General features: G+C 42.1%; 1 protein-coding gene across 1 annotated transcript in view; it reads left to right on the forward strand.

Annotated features, from left to right (window-relative positions):
- SUPT7L (SPT7 like, STAGA complex subunit gamma) overlaps window positions 1–13,901 on the forward strand; it is a 16,639-nt gene extending 2,738 nt beyond the window's left edge. The window contains exons 3-5 of the mRNA XM_075089124.1: window positions 5,771–6,095; window positions 7,985–8,222; window positions 11,081–13,901. Of these exons, the coding sequence (XP_074945225.1) occupies window positions 5,771–6,095; window positions 7,985–8,222; window positions 11,081–11,343 (826 nt within the window). The 3' untranslated portion in view covers window positions 11,344–13,901. The remainder of the gene's footprint in view (window positions 1–5,770; window positions 6,096–7,984; window positions 8,223–11,080) is intronic.
- Window positions 13,902–14,289: the final 388 nt, after the last annotated feature.

The following is a 14,289-nucleotide window of genomic DNA, read 5'->3' on the forward strand; positions in this document are numbered from 1 at the left end:
TCTTCTCCTTGATAAAACGTGGTACTGCTTAATCTTATGCTGCCTTCTGAAGTGCTGTTATCAAGAGTTACAGTATTTGACTAAATCCATATTTTAATTCTGTTTTCTTTGGCAGTAACCTGGGTCTGAGAAGCAGTGTATAGGTATATTTAGACACAGGAAGAAAGAAAGATCAGTGCGGCCAGCCTGAATCAGACCACAAGTTTCTTTATTGTAGTCACGTCCTCTTCTGTTTCCCTGTTACTCACTTTCACCCTTTGACCCCACACCCTTGTCTTTTATTTTGGTATATCCCGGACTCATTTTGCTTTTCCTTCCCTCTGCCCTGCCCCATACCTGTAACCCCTACCTCCTCATCCATTTTGAGATGAGGAAGAGGCAGAACCTAACTTTCTGCTATTTTTCAGTTGTTTTGGTCTTTTCAACCCCCCAAAATCTGTACCACCAGCACTTTTAATCACTATGCTATTCCTCTCCTCCGTTTTTCCAGACTGTTTATAAATATATTGAAACAAACCTCGATTCTGGCACAGATCCTCAAGGGAAGACCTGGGCTCCACAGTGGAGATCTCTTATGTACTTGCTTTTTGATGGATTTGGAGGACTCTAGTTGGTTAGTGAAGCAGGTTTTCCATTTCCAAAAGCTGTCTGGACTCTTTCCAAGTGTATCATATTTACCCATGTGCCCTCTAATTCTGTTCTTGTAATCTCTTTGAATTTCCCTGATGCACCAGAATATATCAGGCTTCCCAGCCTGCCATTCTTCACATCTATTCTGAAGCTATTCAAGAAAATGGTTTCACTTTTTTTTCTGGTCCTCATGAGCCAAGGCAGTTTAAAGCAAGAGGTGACTCCCTGCAGCTATTCAGCTATTTCATTCTTGAGTTCCTTTAGTATTCATGGATGAATTGCCTCTGATCATGGTGATTTGCAACCGCTAATGTTACAGTTCTTGGAATACACAATAAAGGGTTAATGTTTGGTTTTGGTTTGTATAGAAACAGAAGGTAAGCTTAAAGCAAAATTGATGAATGAGTAAGGAACTCTAGACCTGAACCTGTCTCTGAACGGGAGGCTCTTACCATAATACAGCTGCTAGCTTTTCTTTCTTCTCTGTTCAGCTTCCTCCAATTAGCATGGATCTGTCTTCAAAAGAAATGTAACCTACTCATTACGTGCCTTTTCAGATGTTTTTTCTTGTGTGCACATGGTTGGTTTCTTAACGGATTTCTCTGCCATTCTCTTATTTGTGTTCCTGACCATATTGGATGGGTGCTTTGCATTGAAAGATGATCTGTGAACAAAATTGGGAGCTTGAAACGGGAAGACAGTTCATGGCAGAAGGAATTGTAGTTAAGAAATGTCTGTACAGAAGTAGGGAAACGTGTGGGTGAGAGAGCAGGTTTAATGCTGGGAAGGATTTGGAGCAATGGCAATTAGCGCAGGCGGAGCATACTTCCCCTGCTGGACTAAGCACTTCGTCTTAGCCCCTGAACTGGCCGGTCTTCTGGGCTGGGCCGCTGGGACCCAACCTATTTTCCAAACGTTCTCTATTACTTCTTGCCATTACCTGTTGAGCATTTTCTTTTTATACCTGTGCAGCCTTCTGTAGATATAGCAGAGATATTTTAAAAGAGGCTTACTCAGGATGAGGTGGAAAGAGGCCCTTTTCCAAAAGGAAACAGCTTTCTGGTTTGAGTTAGTGTGCTGTGTACTTTGATGCACTCTCTGACCAGTATAATCCTGTTTTTTTCCAATGTTCTCCTTTATTTTGCTGTTCTGGGGAAAATGGCTGTGAAGTGACCTTGTTGCACCTCATTTGGTAGAAATTCAACTTCACAATGCAATGTTTCATAAAATTGATGTGTTCATAGGAAAAACAATCCCTCCCTCCATCTGCTGCTAGCTTATGCTCACCTAGGAGGGAGCAGAGCACTTCAATCCATTACAGCAGTTGAATGAACCTCAGCTGTTGATCCTTGTACTGACTTAGCCCAGACACTTTCCCCTGAAGACAGTTGCACGGGAAATGAACCACGAGATCTTCTTCCCTCTAAGAAAAACAGATTTACAGGAGAGGAGCTTGGGTGGATGGATTGTGGTGCCTTTGGGGAATGTCTTGTTGACACAGAAAATGGGCCTTTTGTGAGTTATGAAACCTTATGAATCCTGAAAGTAAGTCTGTTTGGTATAAACAGACATTTTTTCTGTTGTGAAGTTCTGCATGTTGCAGGTTTCCTGGCAGCAGCGGGAGAAGGCTGGGCTTTGGGCCTGATGAATTCGTGGGTTGGCAGGTAGATTTCTGTTTGGAACATCATCTGGTGTTGGTGGCCCATATATAAAAGTACAGATGCTATTGGAAGTACAGAATTGAAGAGTGACAAGTTGGCCAGTATTTGTGATAAATTTCGTACTATCTATTTTGTACAGATGATCACTGCCAAGTCACGGGCCGAATTGCCAGTTTTGTTAATCTCTGGTGACAGAATTATAGGGATTAAAGTGTTCTTGTTTACTTGCAGCTATATGACCCTGGTAGTATGTTAAATAGGTCTGGCTTTGGGTGGTTGCTGGGTGGTGTGTCTTTCAGCAAAGCAGTAAGTGCTGCAGAAGGTGGCATTCTCCATGATGATAGTGTCTGGGAGGGTGCTTCTCTAGGTGCTAGGTATCTGGATGAGATCTAAGATGAAGGCTCTTTAGCTATGATCATCAGGGAAAAGAAGGAGTTTGCTGGTCCTTTTTGGGAAGGTTTGATATTAGATAGCTACTCTAATCTTAAATATGTCTATATGGCTGTTTTTGTTTATGCATTCCTATCAGACAGTACCTGAAAGTTAAAGGAGATGAAGGAAAAAAACCCCAAAATTCTTATTTGTTGGTTTCCGTTAACATCTACAAAAATATTTCAGTTTTTGTTGTCTAATCAGGCTTTTCATCATCTTCCTCTATTGCTTATTGTGGGAAACAGGAAAACAAGAGAAGAAAACATAAGAAAAACAAAACTAAATTGATTGACCTTATGAAGAGCAAGAGGTGGGGATTTGGATTTGAGTACAGTACCTGAAATTTCTTTTCTCTCTGTCTTTAATTGATTAGATTTCAATTTGATTGTATCCCTTTCAGCATAGAGATCTAGCTGCATTTTAATGCTGGCAATTAGTTTCTTTTCCTCTAGGACTTTAAAAGAGATATAACAGTCTCTGCTGCTTCTGAGCAGTGATATGCATTGCTAAATGGTTGTTGTGCTCTACTTTACAAGTGGCTGAATATCCTGCTTGGGCTTGCCAAATTCTGTGTCTAGTTTAAGTTTGTCCACAGTGTTTTGAGTGAGTGGCAGAGTGTCAATAATGGCTCTTTATTTCATAGAATCATAGAATCGTTAAGGTTGGAAAAGACCCTTAAGATCATAAGAGTCCAACTGCTAACCTATCACTGCCCAGTCCACCACTAATCCATATCCTCAAGCACCACGTACACCATTCTTTTAAATAACTCCGGGGATGGAGACTCCACCACCTCCCTGGGCAGCCTGTTCCAATGTTTGACAACCCTTTTGGTGAAGAAGTTTTTCCTAATATCCAACCTAAGCTTCCCCTGGCGCAGCTTGAGGCCATTTCCTCTCGTCCTATCACTTGTTACTAGGGAGAAGAGACCGACCCCCACCTTGCTACAACCTCCTTTCAGGTAGTTGTAGACAGTGACAAGGTCTCCCCTCAGCCTCCTCTTCTCCAGACTAAACAACCCCTCTGTATTAATAGTAGTCTGGTGTTCGGTGGTTTTGGTACCATAAGATGCTCTCAGCTGATGGCTGCTGGACAGCTAGGTATGTCCTTTATATGCATTAAAAAAGGAGAGATCCCTTGTATTAGGCATACATTTTGATGGTTGTTTTCTGGATGGTTTTGTTTGATGGTTGTTTTTTAATGTTGTAGCCTCCTGGTCTCAGTGTTGTATGAGACATATGGCTGTTTGTGAACTTCAGAAATCTTTCTCTGGGAGGTGGAAGGGGGAGTGAGAGAGATGTAAAACCAGTATGGGAGACACTTGTTTTAAAAGGGAACTGATGATCTTTTAATTCATCTTGTCAGGGCACCTGCTGTCTTCTTTACAAAGCAGTTACATAATTGAGGAGGAATTGGGATGTGAGTCATTTTCCAGCAATTAATAACTGGGATGAATCCATGACCTGAGATCCATATACTGCTCTTAATATCCACTTAGAAATATCATCATCTGCAGCTCTTAATGTAGTGTGATCCCCACCTTTATTTGAATAATCTTAAAGTGCTGAGCTGGTGTTCTTGAAAATGAACGATTTTGGTCCTGATAGCTTTAAGTTTAACCTTCCACTTTCACTCCCCTGAAATGTTTCTTTTTTTACTGCGGTGTTTCAGTGGTTTTCTACAGGTCGGTTCCAAAGATCAGGGGGAGCTGAGGCTCTGTGACCCAGCGTCTCACTGAGAGACTGAAGGGTACCTAATGCACTTGTTGGAGAGACAGAGTAGTGAGAGTTTTATCAAGGCATCAATACTGCCTGTGTACTGTATAATCAGGCCTTGTTACTGGAAAGCGTGTGTGGTGATACGCAAGTTATGTAGGGTGAGAGCGAGGCGAATCTCAGGGTGGGCTGTGGGAGATGTTGGAAGAAATTGATCAGAAACAAATGAAGGGTGAAATTGCTAGCTTAATTCTGCCATTGGTGCTGAATGGAGTGTAAAAAAGTATATAAATACCATACTTTGCAGAAAGAAAATTTGATTTTTTTTGACATCAGTGTTTGAAGACCGTGTTACTGATAGGGGCAAATACATCTCATGCATTTAACTGTGCATTGAGAAGTCTGGTAGAAATATGTTTACCTCTCGGAGGCCTTGCTTTATCTCATCTTCTCTTTTTCCTATGTGGAACTTCTGTCTGTTAACTCACTTTGATGAAAAATTCAGTTGCTTGACTGTAAATGGATGTTTGAAGTGCTCGCGTCAGTTCTCCATCTCCTCTGTCCTGCATGGTCACTCCTTTCTGCTTAGCAATACCAGGAAGAGAAGTCTCAAACCCAAGGCCAGGGAATGCTGCTCTACGGCAGGACCTCTCCAGGGCTCCTCCCAGGGCCTGGTGTTCACTTCTTAGGTTGCATAACGGGGACCCTTCTTTGAGTGTTGTGCTTAGTGACTACTGGAAATGAGGGCAGGGAAATGGTCTTATTGCCTACAGTGTACCGTTACGAAATGTATGTATATCCCATTTCTTGCTTTTTATGTGTGTCTTTTGCATTATAAATTCAGATCTTGTCTATCCCAGAAGCCTTTGTATCTGAATATTGGGCCTGTGACATCAGAGATAATAAGGAAGAGAAATGTAATTAACTGAGAGAGGAAATGATTTGCATTCTTGTTATTTAAATTGCCTTTTTTTTTTGTTTGTGTCAAGGACCCATTTAATTCACATCTCCAGGAGAAAAGCTCTTGAATGGGAAGGGGAGTTGCTTAAGGGTTCAAAAGATTTGCATCCCACATTCATGAATCACCCAAGGAATCTTGCAGCATTAGACAGGAAAATGAGAATTGGCAGTGTTGATCTGGAGGGATGGGAAGAAGGGAAAGCAGATATAGGAAAACTACTTAGTAAGGGTATGTAATGGAGAAGCTGTGGAGAACCCTAAAACAGTCTGCTTTCCCTTTGTACATCATCTTATTATTGACAATGTGTCTTCAACTGATACATTCCTTTCAGTTTTTGGAGATGTGCTATTTTTGTATTTTCTGGTTTTTAGAGGAAAAGGGGAGCCAGTGACTGAGCTGAGTTGGTCCTCCTGCCGGCAGCTTCTCTACCAGTCAATGGCCACCATTCTGGCTCACACAGGCTTTGAGTGTGCCAATGAGAGTGTCCTGGAGACCCTGACAGATATCGCCCACGAGTACTGCTTGAAGTTCACCAAACTGCTGCGCTTTGCTGTGGATCGGGAAGCTCGACTTGGGCACACCCCTTTCCCTGATGTCATGGAGCAAGTCTTCCATGAAGTGGGCATTGGCAGCGTGCTCTCACTGCAGAAGTTCTGGCAGCACCGCATTAAGGATTATCACAGCTACATGCTTCAGGTGAGAAGAGCAGTAGGGACCTGACAGCACCAAGAAATGTAACCCCAGCACAATTACTTATTCCTATAGCAAGTCCTGGGTCTTACTGAGGTAAAATCCAATTAGAAGCATCTTGGCTGTGAAGGGGATTCATCAAGGAAAAGAGAAACAGGATTCTTTTGACTGGAAGACAGAGCTCCGTATTTGTTTCCCTAGTAAGGCTCTACTAATGGTTTGTCTGGGTTTCAGAGGGGGGCCCCAGCTCCTGAATGGCCCAGACGAAAATATCAAGTAGAGCTAAAAACAGTACTGACTGATTAATAGAATTTTCTGCTTCAATGGGATGTTTGGCTGCTTACCATTTCAGAAAACAAGTAAACAGACAAAATTTACTAGGCTGTACAGCAGCTTGGGTTTGCTTAAGCAAAGGGTGACTTCCTTAAGCTTTAGGAGTATAGAGTGCTGTTGTGCTGATCTGAGTTGTCACACAGGTGCTACCTTCCACTTTAGAGGGAACTGTGCTTCTGTGGAGAAAGAAAAGGAATCATTAAATTCCTTGGAATAAGAGGTATCGAATAAACATAGGTTGTAAGAATTAGGGTACGGTTTCTCTTGGTCCAGGTGTTCTGTGTAATTAAGCATATGCATTTTATTTGGATGATATAAGACTGCCTGTTGTGGACTTAGAGAAATGCAAGGATTCGAAGTGGGAATTTTACTCCTACTCATCAAAAAACAAGACTTGAATCAAGTAGGTAGCCTGTGACCAAAGGCAAAACCTGCCATCCTTTCTTCCTTGTCATGTTATCTGAGTGCCAGTTGACTCATCTTGGAGCAGCTACCTTGTGCTCCTTCTTCTCCCAGCGTTGGCACCTTGTGGCTTACAGAGGCAATATACATCAGAGACGTCTGAAAGTGCATGTAGTATGTGAATTGTGATGGACTTCTGAGGTTTGTGCATAAAAATAACATCATCAAGATCTGTCTTCATTAAGAATATTTTTGTTCGGAAAACCAGTTCTACTAATTTTTGTTCAAATGGTTTTTTTCAGATGTTGTCTCCTTTTGGAATCTGGGTTTTCTGCATCATTCAGCTGATGCAGTTCACTGTCATCCTGCTGCTGGTCATTCCCTTACTTGTTCTGTTCTTCACGCAGGGCTGAGGTCCACAATAGCCTCGGTATTTGGAATTATATCTAGAAGGGGGAAATAGGCTTTGCTATTCTTTTTCCTTCTTGCTTGTGCTGTTAAAAAGCCTTGGGCTTTTCCTAAGCACAGTTCACTGACTGTTGGGATTTAGTGGTGTAAACAATAATTTGTTAGTAGCAGATGAAATCCGAAATTTTTAATTTAATTGTTCACAGTTGTTAAGTTTCTAGAAGCTCAGGGTAGTTCTAAATCTCACTCCTGTATTTGTTTCACTTCTCTGACTGGAGAAAACTTCTGTGTTTTCTGCTGTGAATCTGACAGAAGGTACCCAGGCTTTGCCCAGTCGTGACTAAGGGGCTGATCAGTATCTGAGCTGCTTGTTTTTCAATGCTGGAGTAAACGTGTTACTGGCAGATGGGGGACAGTCTTATAGGTAAAACGAAAGAGTAAGACTGAGATACTTTGCTTTTGTGTCGCACTCTGTTTAAATTTCTATGCTTCATCATCTCTGTCTGTGAAATAAAGGTGCTCATATTTATCAAGCAGATGTGTTAACAGATTAAACTTCTTATTAAAGTCCCTCGTTACAGGACAGAAGGTGTTCTCAAAGGGGAAAAAAATCTTTCTGTTTACTTGTTCATTCAGGTCAGATGTTAATAATATTCTGGGAACAGAGCGCACTGCAGTGTAATTGCCATCAGAGTCTCTGAAGTCATTCTGACCTTTCCGGCCTCTTTTTCACTCCCACTGATCTTTGACAGGTTAGCAAGCAGCTCTCTGAAGAATATGAGAAGATTGTGAACCCTGAAAAGGCAGCCGAAGACACAAAGCCTGTGAAGATTAAGGAGGAACCTGTTAGTGATATTACCTTCCCCATAAGTGAGGAGCTGGAAGGAGATCTGGCTTCTGGTGACCAGTCTTTGCCTGTTGGAGTCCTTGGAGCTCAAAGCGAGCGCTTCTCTGCCAACTTGGAAGTAGAAGCTTCCCCACAGACTTCAGGTAGGGGCTTTGTGCTGCTCCTGGAAATGGTCCATCAGCAGTTCCATGTGATCTTGTTTCCATTTTTAATAGCAGATCCCAATGTGAGGAAGGAGAGGGAGAAGAAATTTTTAGGTTTTAGTAAAAAGATTTGGATGGGAGGGAAACTCTTGCTTGCTTTCTAAAAACAAAACCAAAGAAACAAAGGTATCAGTTGCTAGGATTTGTTAAATATTTACTCCATTTGTGACCCTGCAGAACACAAAATGCTTTATATGGTGTTTCATTTTAGCGGATGGTTTTGGTTGTTGTTTGGATGGATGTTATTGGTGTGGGGTAGATTGTCTTTCTACACTGATGGCCCAAGGCCTTTATTTTTTCTTTTTGAACTAGGGTAGTTACTGCAGATGTGAGTGCATTTTTTTTTCCCCCAGTCTAATGTAACAAAGACAAAAATAACTTTTATGTTTATATATATGTATATATATAGACAACTTTTATTCTGTGCATTGTTTAGTAGTGCTAAACTTTCTGGAAAATGAAGGAGACATTCTTCTCCCAAAGAAAGCCAGCTTTAATTTTTGTATAGAAACACCTGAACTATGCAAATACCTGCAATAATAACTGTTTCACTAAAGAAACTGGTTAAAAAAACAATGAACTCAGCACATTTTGCTGAGTTTTAAAAAAGCACAAATCCATCTGATGTTTTTCTGGAAGCTCATATTGTTTTCCAAAGTACCTCTGAAATGTGAAGTGCTTGGATTTTTGTGGGAGAGGGAACAGCAGACTCCTCTGGCCCATCTGGGGTTGGGAGTGATTCATCTGGAAAGCTTTGTATTAGCATCTACCACTCGAGACCCAGAGGTTAGCATGCTAGCTGTATATTAAATGCCTCTTGCCTCTCTGATACCAAATTGATGTTTTCTAATTAAGAATACAAGTGCTCTGTTCCTCCCTGAAAATCCCTCTTCACTTCACAAGGGCCTTTGGAAATCTCATCACTGTGAGAAGTCCCAGTCTATTGCTGGGCAGGCTGGAGAGCGTAATATCGTAAGGAGCAAGAAAAAGCTGCTGCAATTAGGACACCAACGTCTCAAAAAGACAAGTGTGAGGCCCGTAGAGAGGACATCAAGGCTTCAGTGTCTGAGGGCAAAACTCTTGTTAAAGCCTTCTGTGTTCTGCTTGTGTTTCTGCTCATGCCGGATGTTGTGGTCATGGGCTAGCTGCTTAATTTCATTGCAGTTGGGGAAATGGAGGCAAAACTGGGGAACTGGTTCTTCCACCCAGCAAGATAACATGAGGATTAGCTAATTTGTAAAGTACTTTGAAGTTAAAGTGCTTTGAAGATGACATGTCCTGAGTCAATGCTTAAGTTCTTTTAGCCATTAGTGACTCTCTCAATGACAGGTGATAGAGCTGAAAGGAATAAGGCTGAGCAATGAAGAGCAATTAATGAAAGAAAGACACAGTTAATTTTAGTGAGCATCTTTGATTATTCTGTGGACCTGATAGCGTCTTAATGATGTGCCCATTGTTGTTGAGAGGAATACATTTACTTAAAATTAACATAAAAGGACTTTTCATTAAGGCAACTGGGCACTAGCAAGCACTTTCATTCTGGCTTGCTCTCTAACTGCTGAGCTAATGTAGGCTGTGTTACTACAGAGGTCTAAACGCTGGACTGGGCTAAGCTGCTCTGGAAGAGATTCCACGGTCCTTCATAAGGAAGAATTTGCACTACGAGCATGTGCTGGAAGATTTGTCCTCCTTGTAATTGCTAGTAATAAGGGACTATTGTTAGTAGTATATTGATAATAGGGAATAGTAATAGGTTTGGCTCGATACTTCCTCGGTACAACACTTTGGTTGTGCTTTCAAACTGTAGCCGAGCTCCTTGACACACAAGGTTTGGAAAACTTACTGAAACTTGTCTCCTAAGTTTTTTTTTATTTTATTTTCCATGCAAATTTAACCCCACACAAGACGGACTAGATTTAAAAGTGATAAGATTTCAGGCTTTGTTCAGTTCTGGGTTGTTTTTGCCCATCTTAGCAAGGAGCCCAATTTGTATATTTTTTAATAGGATTTTTGTCTCTCAAAACTGTAAATAAGCAGAAGTAATGCAATCTATAATTACTGCTCTTGGAGAGAAAAACATTTGCTGTTAACAAGAACTATGGTTTCGTAATCTTGTACAGAAAATCCTCAATCTGCAAAAAAAAGGCAGGAGAGGGGAGCTATTTCCCAGCAGGGTGTCTCTTGGGTTGAGCCAAGAGGGTTTCTTTGTGTTCTGCTGAAGGATGGGATGAGACCTGTGGGTGTTGCGTGCAAGGAGGCAGGCAGGCTGGTGGCTGACTGCAGCTCTGGTGTCCCTGCATTTCAGTGCTGGGAATGGTATTTGGGAGTGTTCATCTACCTACTCCTCTGTCCTCTTACTTCACCTCCCCTGCAGAATTCCGGTATGTCTTACAGCTTAATGGAGGTTGCTGACATTGCAAGGACCTCATCGTCATGAATGACTTCTGGAGTGCCTCTAAGTCCTGCTTATGCAGAGTCTAGTCCACATGCTGTTGGTGTACTCATTGCTGCTGAGACACTCCTTCTGGAGAGTAATGTGGGCTCTTTAAGTTGCTGACGATTGCTGTGAAGGGATAGCATCCTGTGCTTTAGAGCGGCAATTACTGGGCTATTAAAAAAAAAGCCAACAGTTTTATTTTTTGTTTCACAGTGCTTGGTGTTTGTTTTCCCCCCAGCCTAATTCACCTGTAGCTTTGCTTTTTCTCCTTCTTTACCAGTGCTGCTGTCCATTGCATTTGCATGCCATTTGTAATTTGTCTTTTTACTCAGTTACTACTGTGTGCTTTTTCTTTCTCTAGGGGCTGAGGTGAATGCTTCCCCACTCTGGAACTTGGCACAGGTGAAAATGGAGCCTCAGGAAAATGAGGAGGCTAATGTACATGGCCATGGGGTCCTAGGCAGCGATGTCTTTGAGGAACCGATGTCAGGCATGAGCGAAGCTGGGATGCCACAGAGCCCCAATGGCTCTGAGAGCAGCTATGGTTCTCACTCTGCTGATAGTCTGATGGGATCCTCACCTGTCTTCAACCAGCGCTGCAAGAAAAAGATGAAGAAGATGTGAAAAGAGAGAGTCTTTTTATTTAGTCCTTGATGGTATGTAATAGACTGGAAATTATCTAAGAGAGTACTGTGATGTCTATGATTCATAAACAGGGCTGGCCCTGGTGTATGAGGGAGCTTGCATAAAATTATTATGAGAGGTTTGATGTGTAGTGCACTTCAGCTCCCCTCTTTGCTGGCTTCTATACTCCATCCTGACTCATGAGATTGAAGGTCACCCTGTACATTTGATGGTGGCATGGCTTGCTTTGTCAGGTTAATGAGGAAGTTACCAGTGGAAAGTAGTTAGGAGGAGATTTGTTAAGTCATAGAGTCATTGAATAATTTGGGTTGAAGGGACCCTTGATGTTTTTAGTCCAGCCCCCTGCTTGAAGCACAGCCAATTCGAGCAGCTTGCTCAGGGCCTTGTCCATGTGAGTTTTGAGTATCTCCAAGGACGGTGTTGCCAAAGCTCTTTGGGCAATGTTTTCCCATATTTGAATACCCTCATTGTAAGAAGAAATATATTCTTGTATCTAGCTGGAATTTCCCACATTCCCACTTGTGTTTGTTGCCTCTCATTCTATCACTGTTCATCTCCGAGAAGAGTCTGACTGTCTTCTCTAACCCGCCCATTAAGTGGCTGTATACAGTGTGATCTCTCTTTAGCCTTCCTCTTCCTAAGTGTGAAGAAACCAAGCTCCCCCAGCCTTTCCTTGTATGTCCTGCGTTCCAGCCCCCTAACCAGCTTTGTGGCCTTACATTGAAATCGCTGCAGTGCCCGTCTTGTAAGGGGGAGTGCAAAAGTGTGGATGCAGTCCTCCAGATATGGTCTTACAAGCGCTGAATAGAGAGAAATAATAATTTCCCTTGCTGTGCTGGCTACATGCTTGATGACTGTTGCAGGCAACAAGGCAGTCTTAAGTCAGGGTCTTTCACTGGTTGGGGAGCCATCAGTGATTGTTATGATGACCTGGCAAAGATTCTGTAGAATGGCCTCACAGTGCCATCAGCCAGCTCCTTCAGTGCCTTCACATGCATCCTCTCTCATTCCATGGACTTAAATGTGTCCAGCTGGCCTAAGTTCTTGCTAACTCGATCTTCCTCTACTGTAGGTAATGTTTTATTCCCACACACTCTGCTAGAAGACCCAGGGACCTGGCAGGCTTGAAGGCAGACCTTATTAGTGAAAACAGGCAAAACAGGTGTTGAGTATATCAGCCTCAGAGTACAAAGTGTATCCTTTGTCACTACATTGCCTGCATAGTTGAACAGTAAACCCATGTTTTCTTTAACCTTTCTTTTGCTTCCAGTGTAAAGAAGCCCTTCTTCACATTTCTTACCAGTTTCAACTCCAGCTGAGCTTTGGCTTTCCTAACTGTCCCTGAATGCTTGGGCTGTGTCTCTGTATCCCTGCTGGCCAGCCCATGCTCACTTCCACTTCTGTGTACATTTTCCTTTGTGTTTGAGCTCAGTCAAGAGTTCCTTGATCATCTGTGCTGGCCTTCTGTCATGCCTGCTTTACTTTCTGCTCATCAGAAAGGACTATTCTACTATGAAGAAGCATTCTTTGAAGATAAAGCAGCACACTTGGGCCCTTTTGGGAGGCCAGGGCAGTCTCTCTTGAGATCCTCCCAAGACATTCCATGAATAAACCAAAATATGTTGTCCTAAAGCTGCAGGGCTCTGTCTTGTATACGTTTCTCAGGATTTTAAATGCCACAGTTCCATGTCTGCTGCAGCCAAGACCTTTACATTCTCCACCAATTCCTCTGTGTTAGAAACAAGTCCAGCAGATCTTCTTCCCTAGTTGATATCTTGATCATCTAGTCAGGGAAGTTGATATGGTTTTCTGGAGAGAATGAAGCAGCTTTTACTATTGGTATGAGCCAGTACTGGCAATGCAAACTTTTCCTTCGCTCTCATTGGACTGAGTGTGGCAACTTCAGACCGGCTGAGGCTTAGTATTCAAAATTGTTATCTTGACAACTTAGTCTGAAACAGAATCTATTTTGCTGCTTGCTTTTATGGCTCAGCTGACTGATGGCATTTTTTGTTCTGCACAATCCTCAGTTGATCAAGTCAGTCTTTAACTTGATTCAGTGAGTGTCTCTCTCAAAAAAGCTGGAATGAACATGAATCAAGACTGAACAGCCACTTAAACTGGCTTTATACCTGTAACCCATTGGGGTGTTTGAGGGAGATTTACCAAACCTCCCATTTGTCCTTACAATTGCAAGTTTATCTTTTGAAAGAATGAGCTCCAGGCATAGTATTTTTGTTTCTGTATAACATGCCTAGCCTTAATTCTTTTTTCCTGAATCTATTTCTCTTCCACTTTGTAGAAGTGGAAGCCAAACATAAAATTCCTCAATGTCTAATAACAATGTGTGACCAAAGGCTTTTATGGACTTTGGAGTTAAAATTGTCCGTCACTGTTTTAAAGGCTTTTCCTGGGGGGTAAGTTCTGGCTGTTTGGAGCCTAGTCAGTAGTAGAAGAGCGTACCAGTGTATCAAGAATTCTTTATTTTCATTCCCTCTGAGTCACCATTAGGCAAGCTGCAATGTCCAAGTTTTCTCAGCTATAAAAAAAAAAAGTAGTATTTGCCTCTTAGAAATGTGTTTGAGATTTAATTACTATTCAAAAAAGGCACTGTGATCATTCAGAGAGTTTTATTTGAGTTGCGAGCTTTTCTTCCATTTCAGTAGGACTGTTGCTGGCTGGAGAATGCTTAGATGGACACTGAAGTGTTACAGACCTGTATGATACTGGTTTTAAGCAAAACTGCTTATCATGATGAAGTACAGCACTGCTGTGCTGTTCAACTGCCCAGGTACAAGGAAGGCATTTGGGGCGGTATCTTGTCATTGAGCCTTAGATGTCTGCATCTAAATTTGTTTCTCTGGACCCCATTTGCAGCTGAAGAGAAATAGTGATGCTTATATCACTGTTCATCTGGCTTTGAAG

Source organism: Phalacrocorax aristotelis, chromosome 3, assembly GCF_949628215.1.
Source record: "Phalacrocorax aristotelis chromosome 3, bGulAri2.1, whole genome shotgun sequence".
Lineage (NCBI taxonomy): Eukaryota > Metazoa > Chordata > Aves > Suliformes > Phalacrocoracidae > Phalacrocorax > Phalacrocorax aristotelis.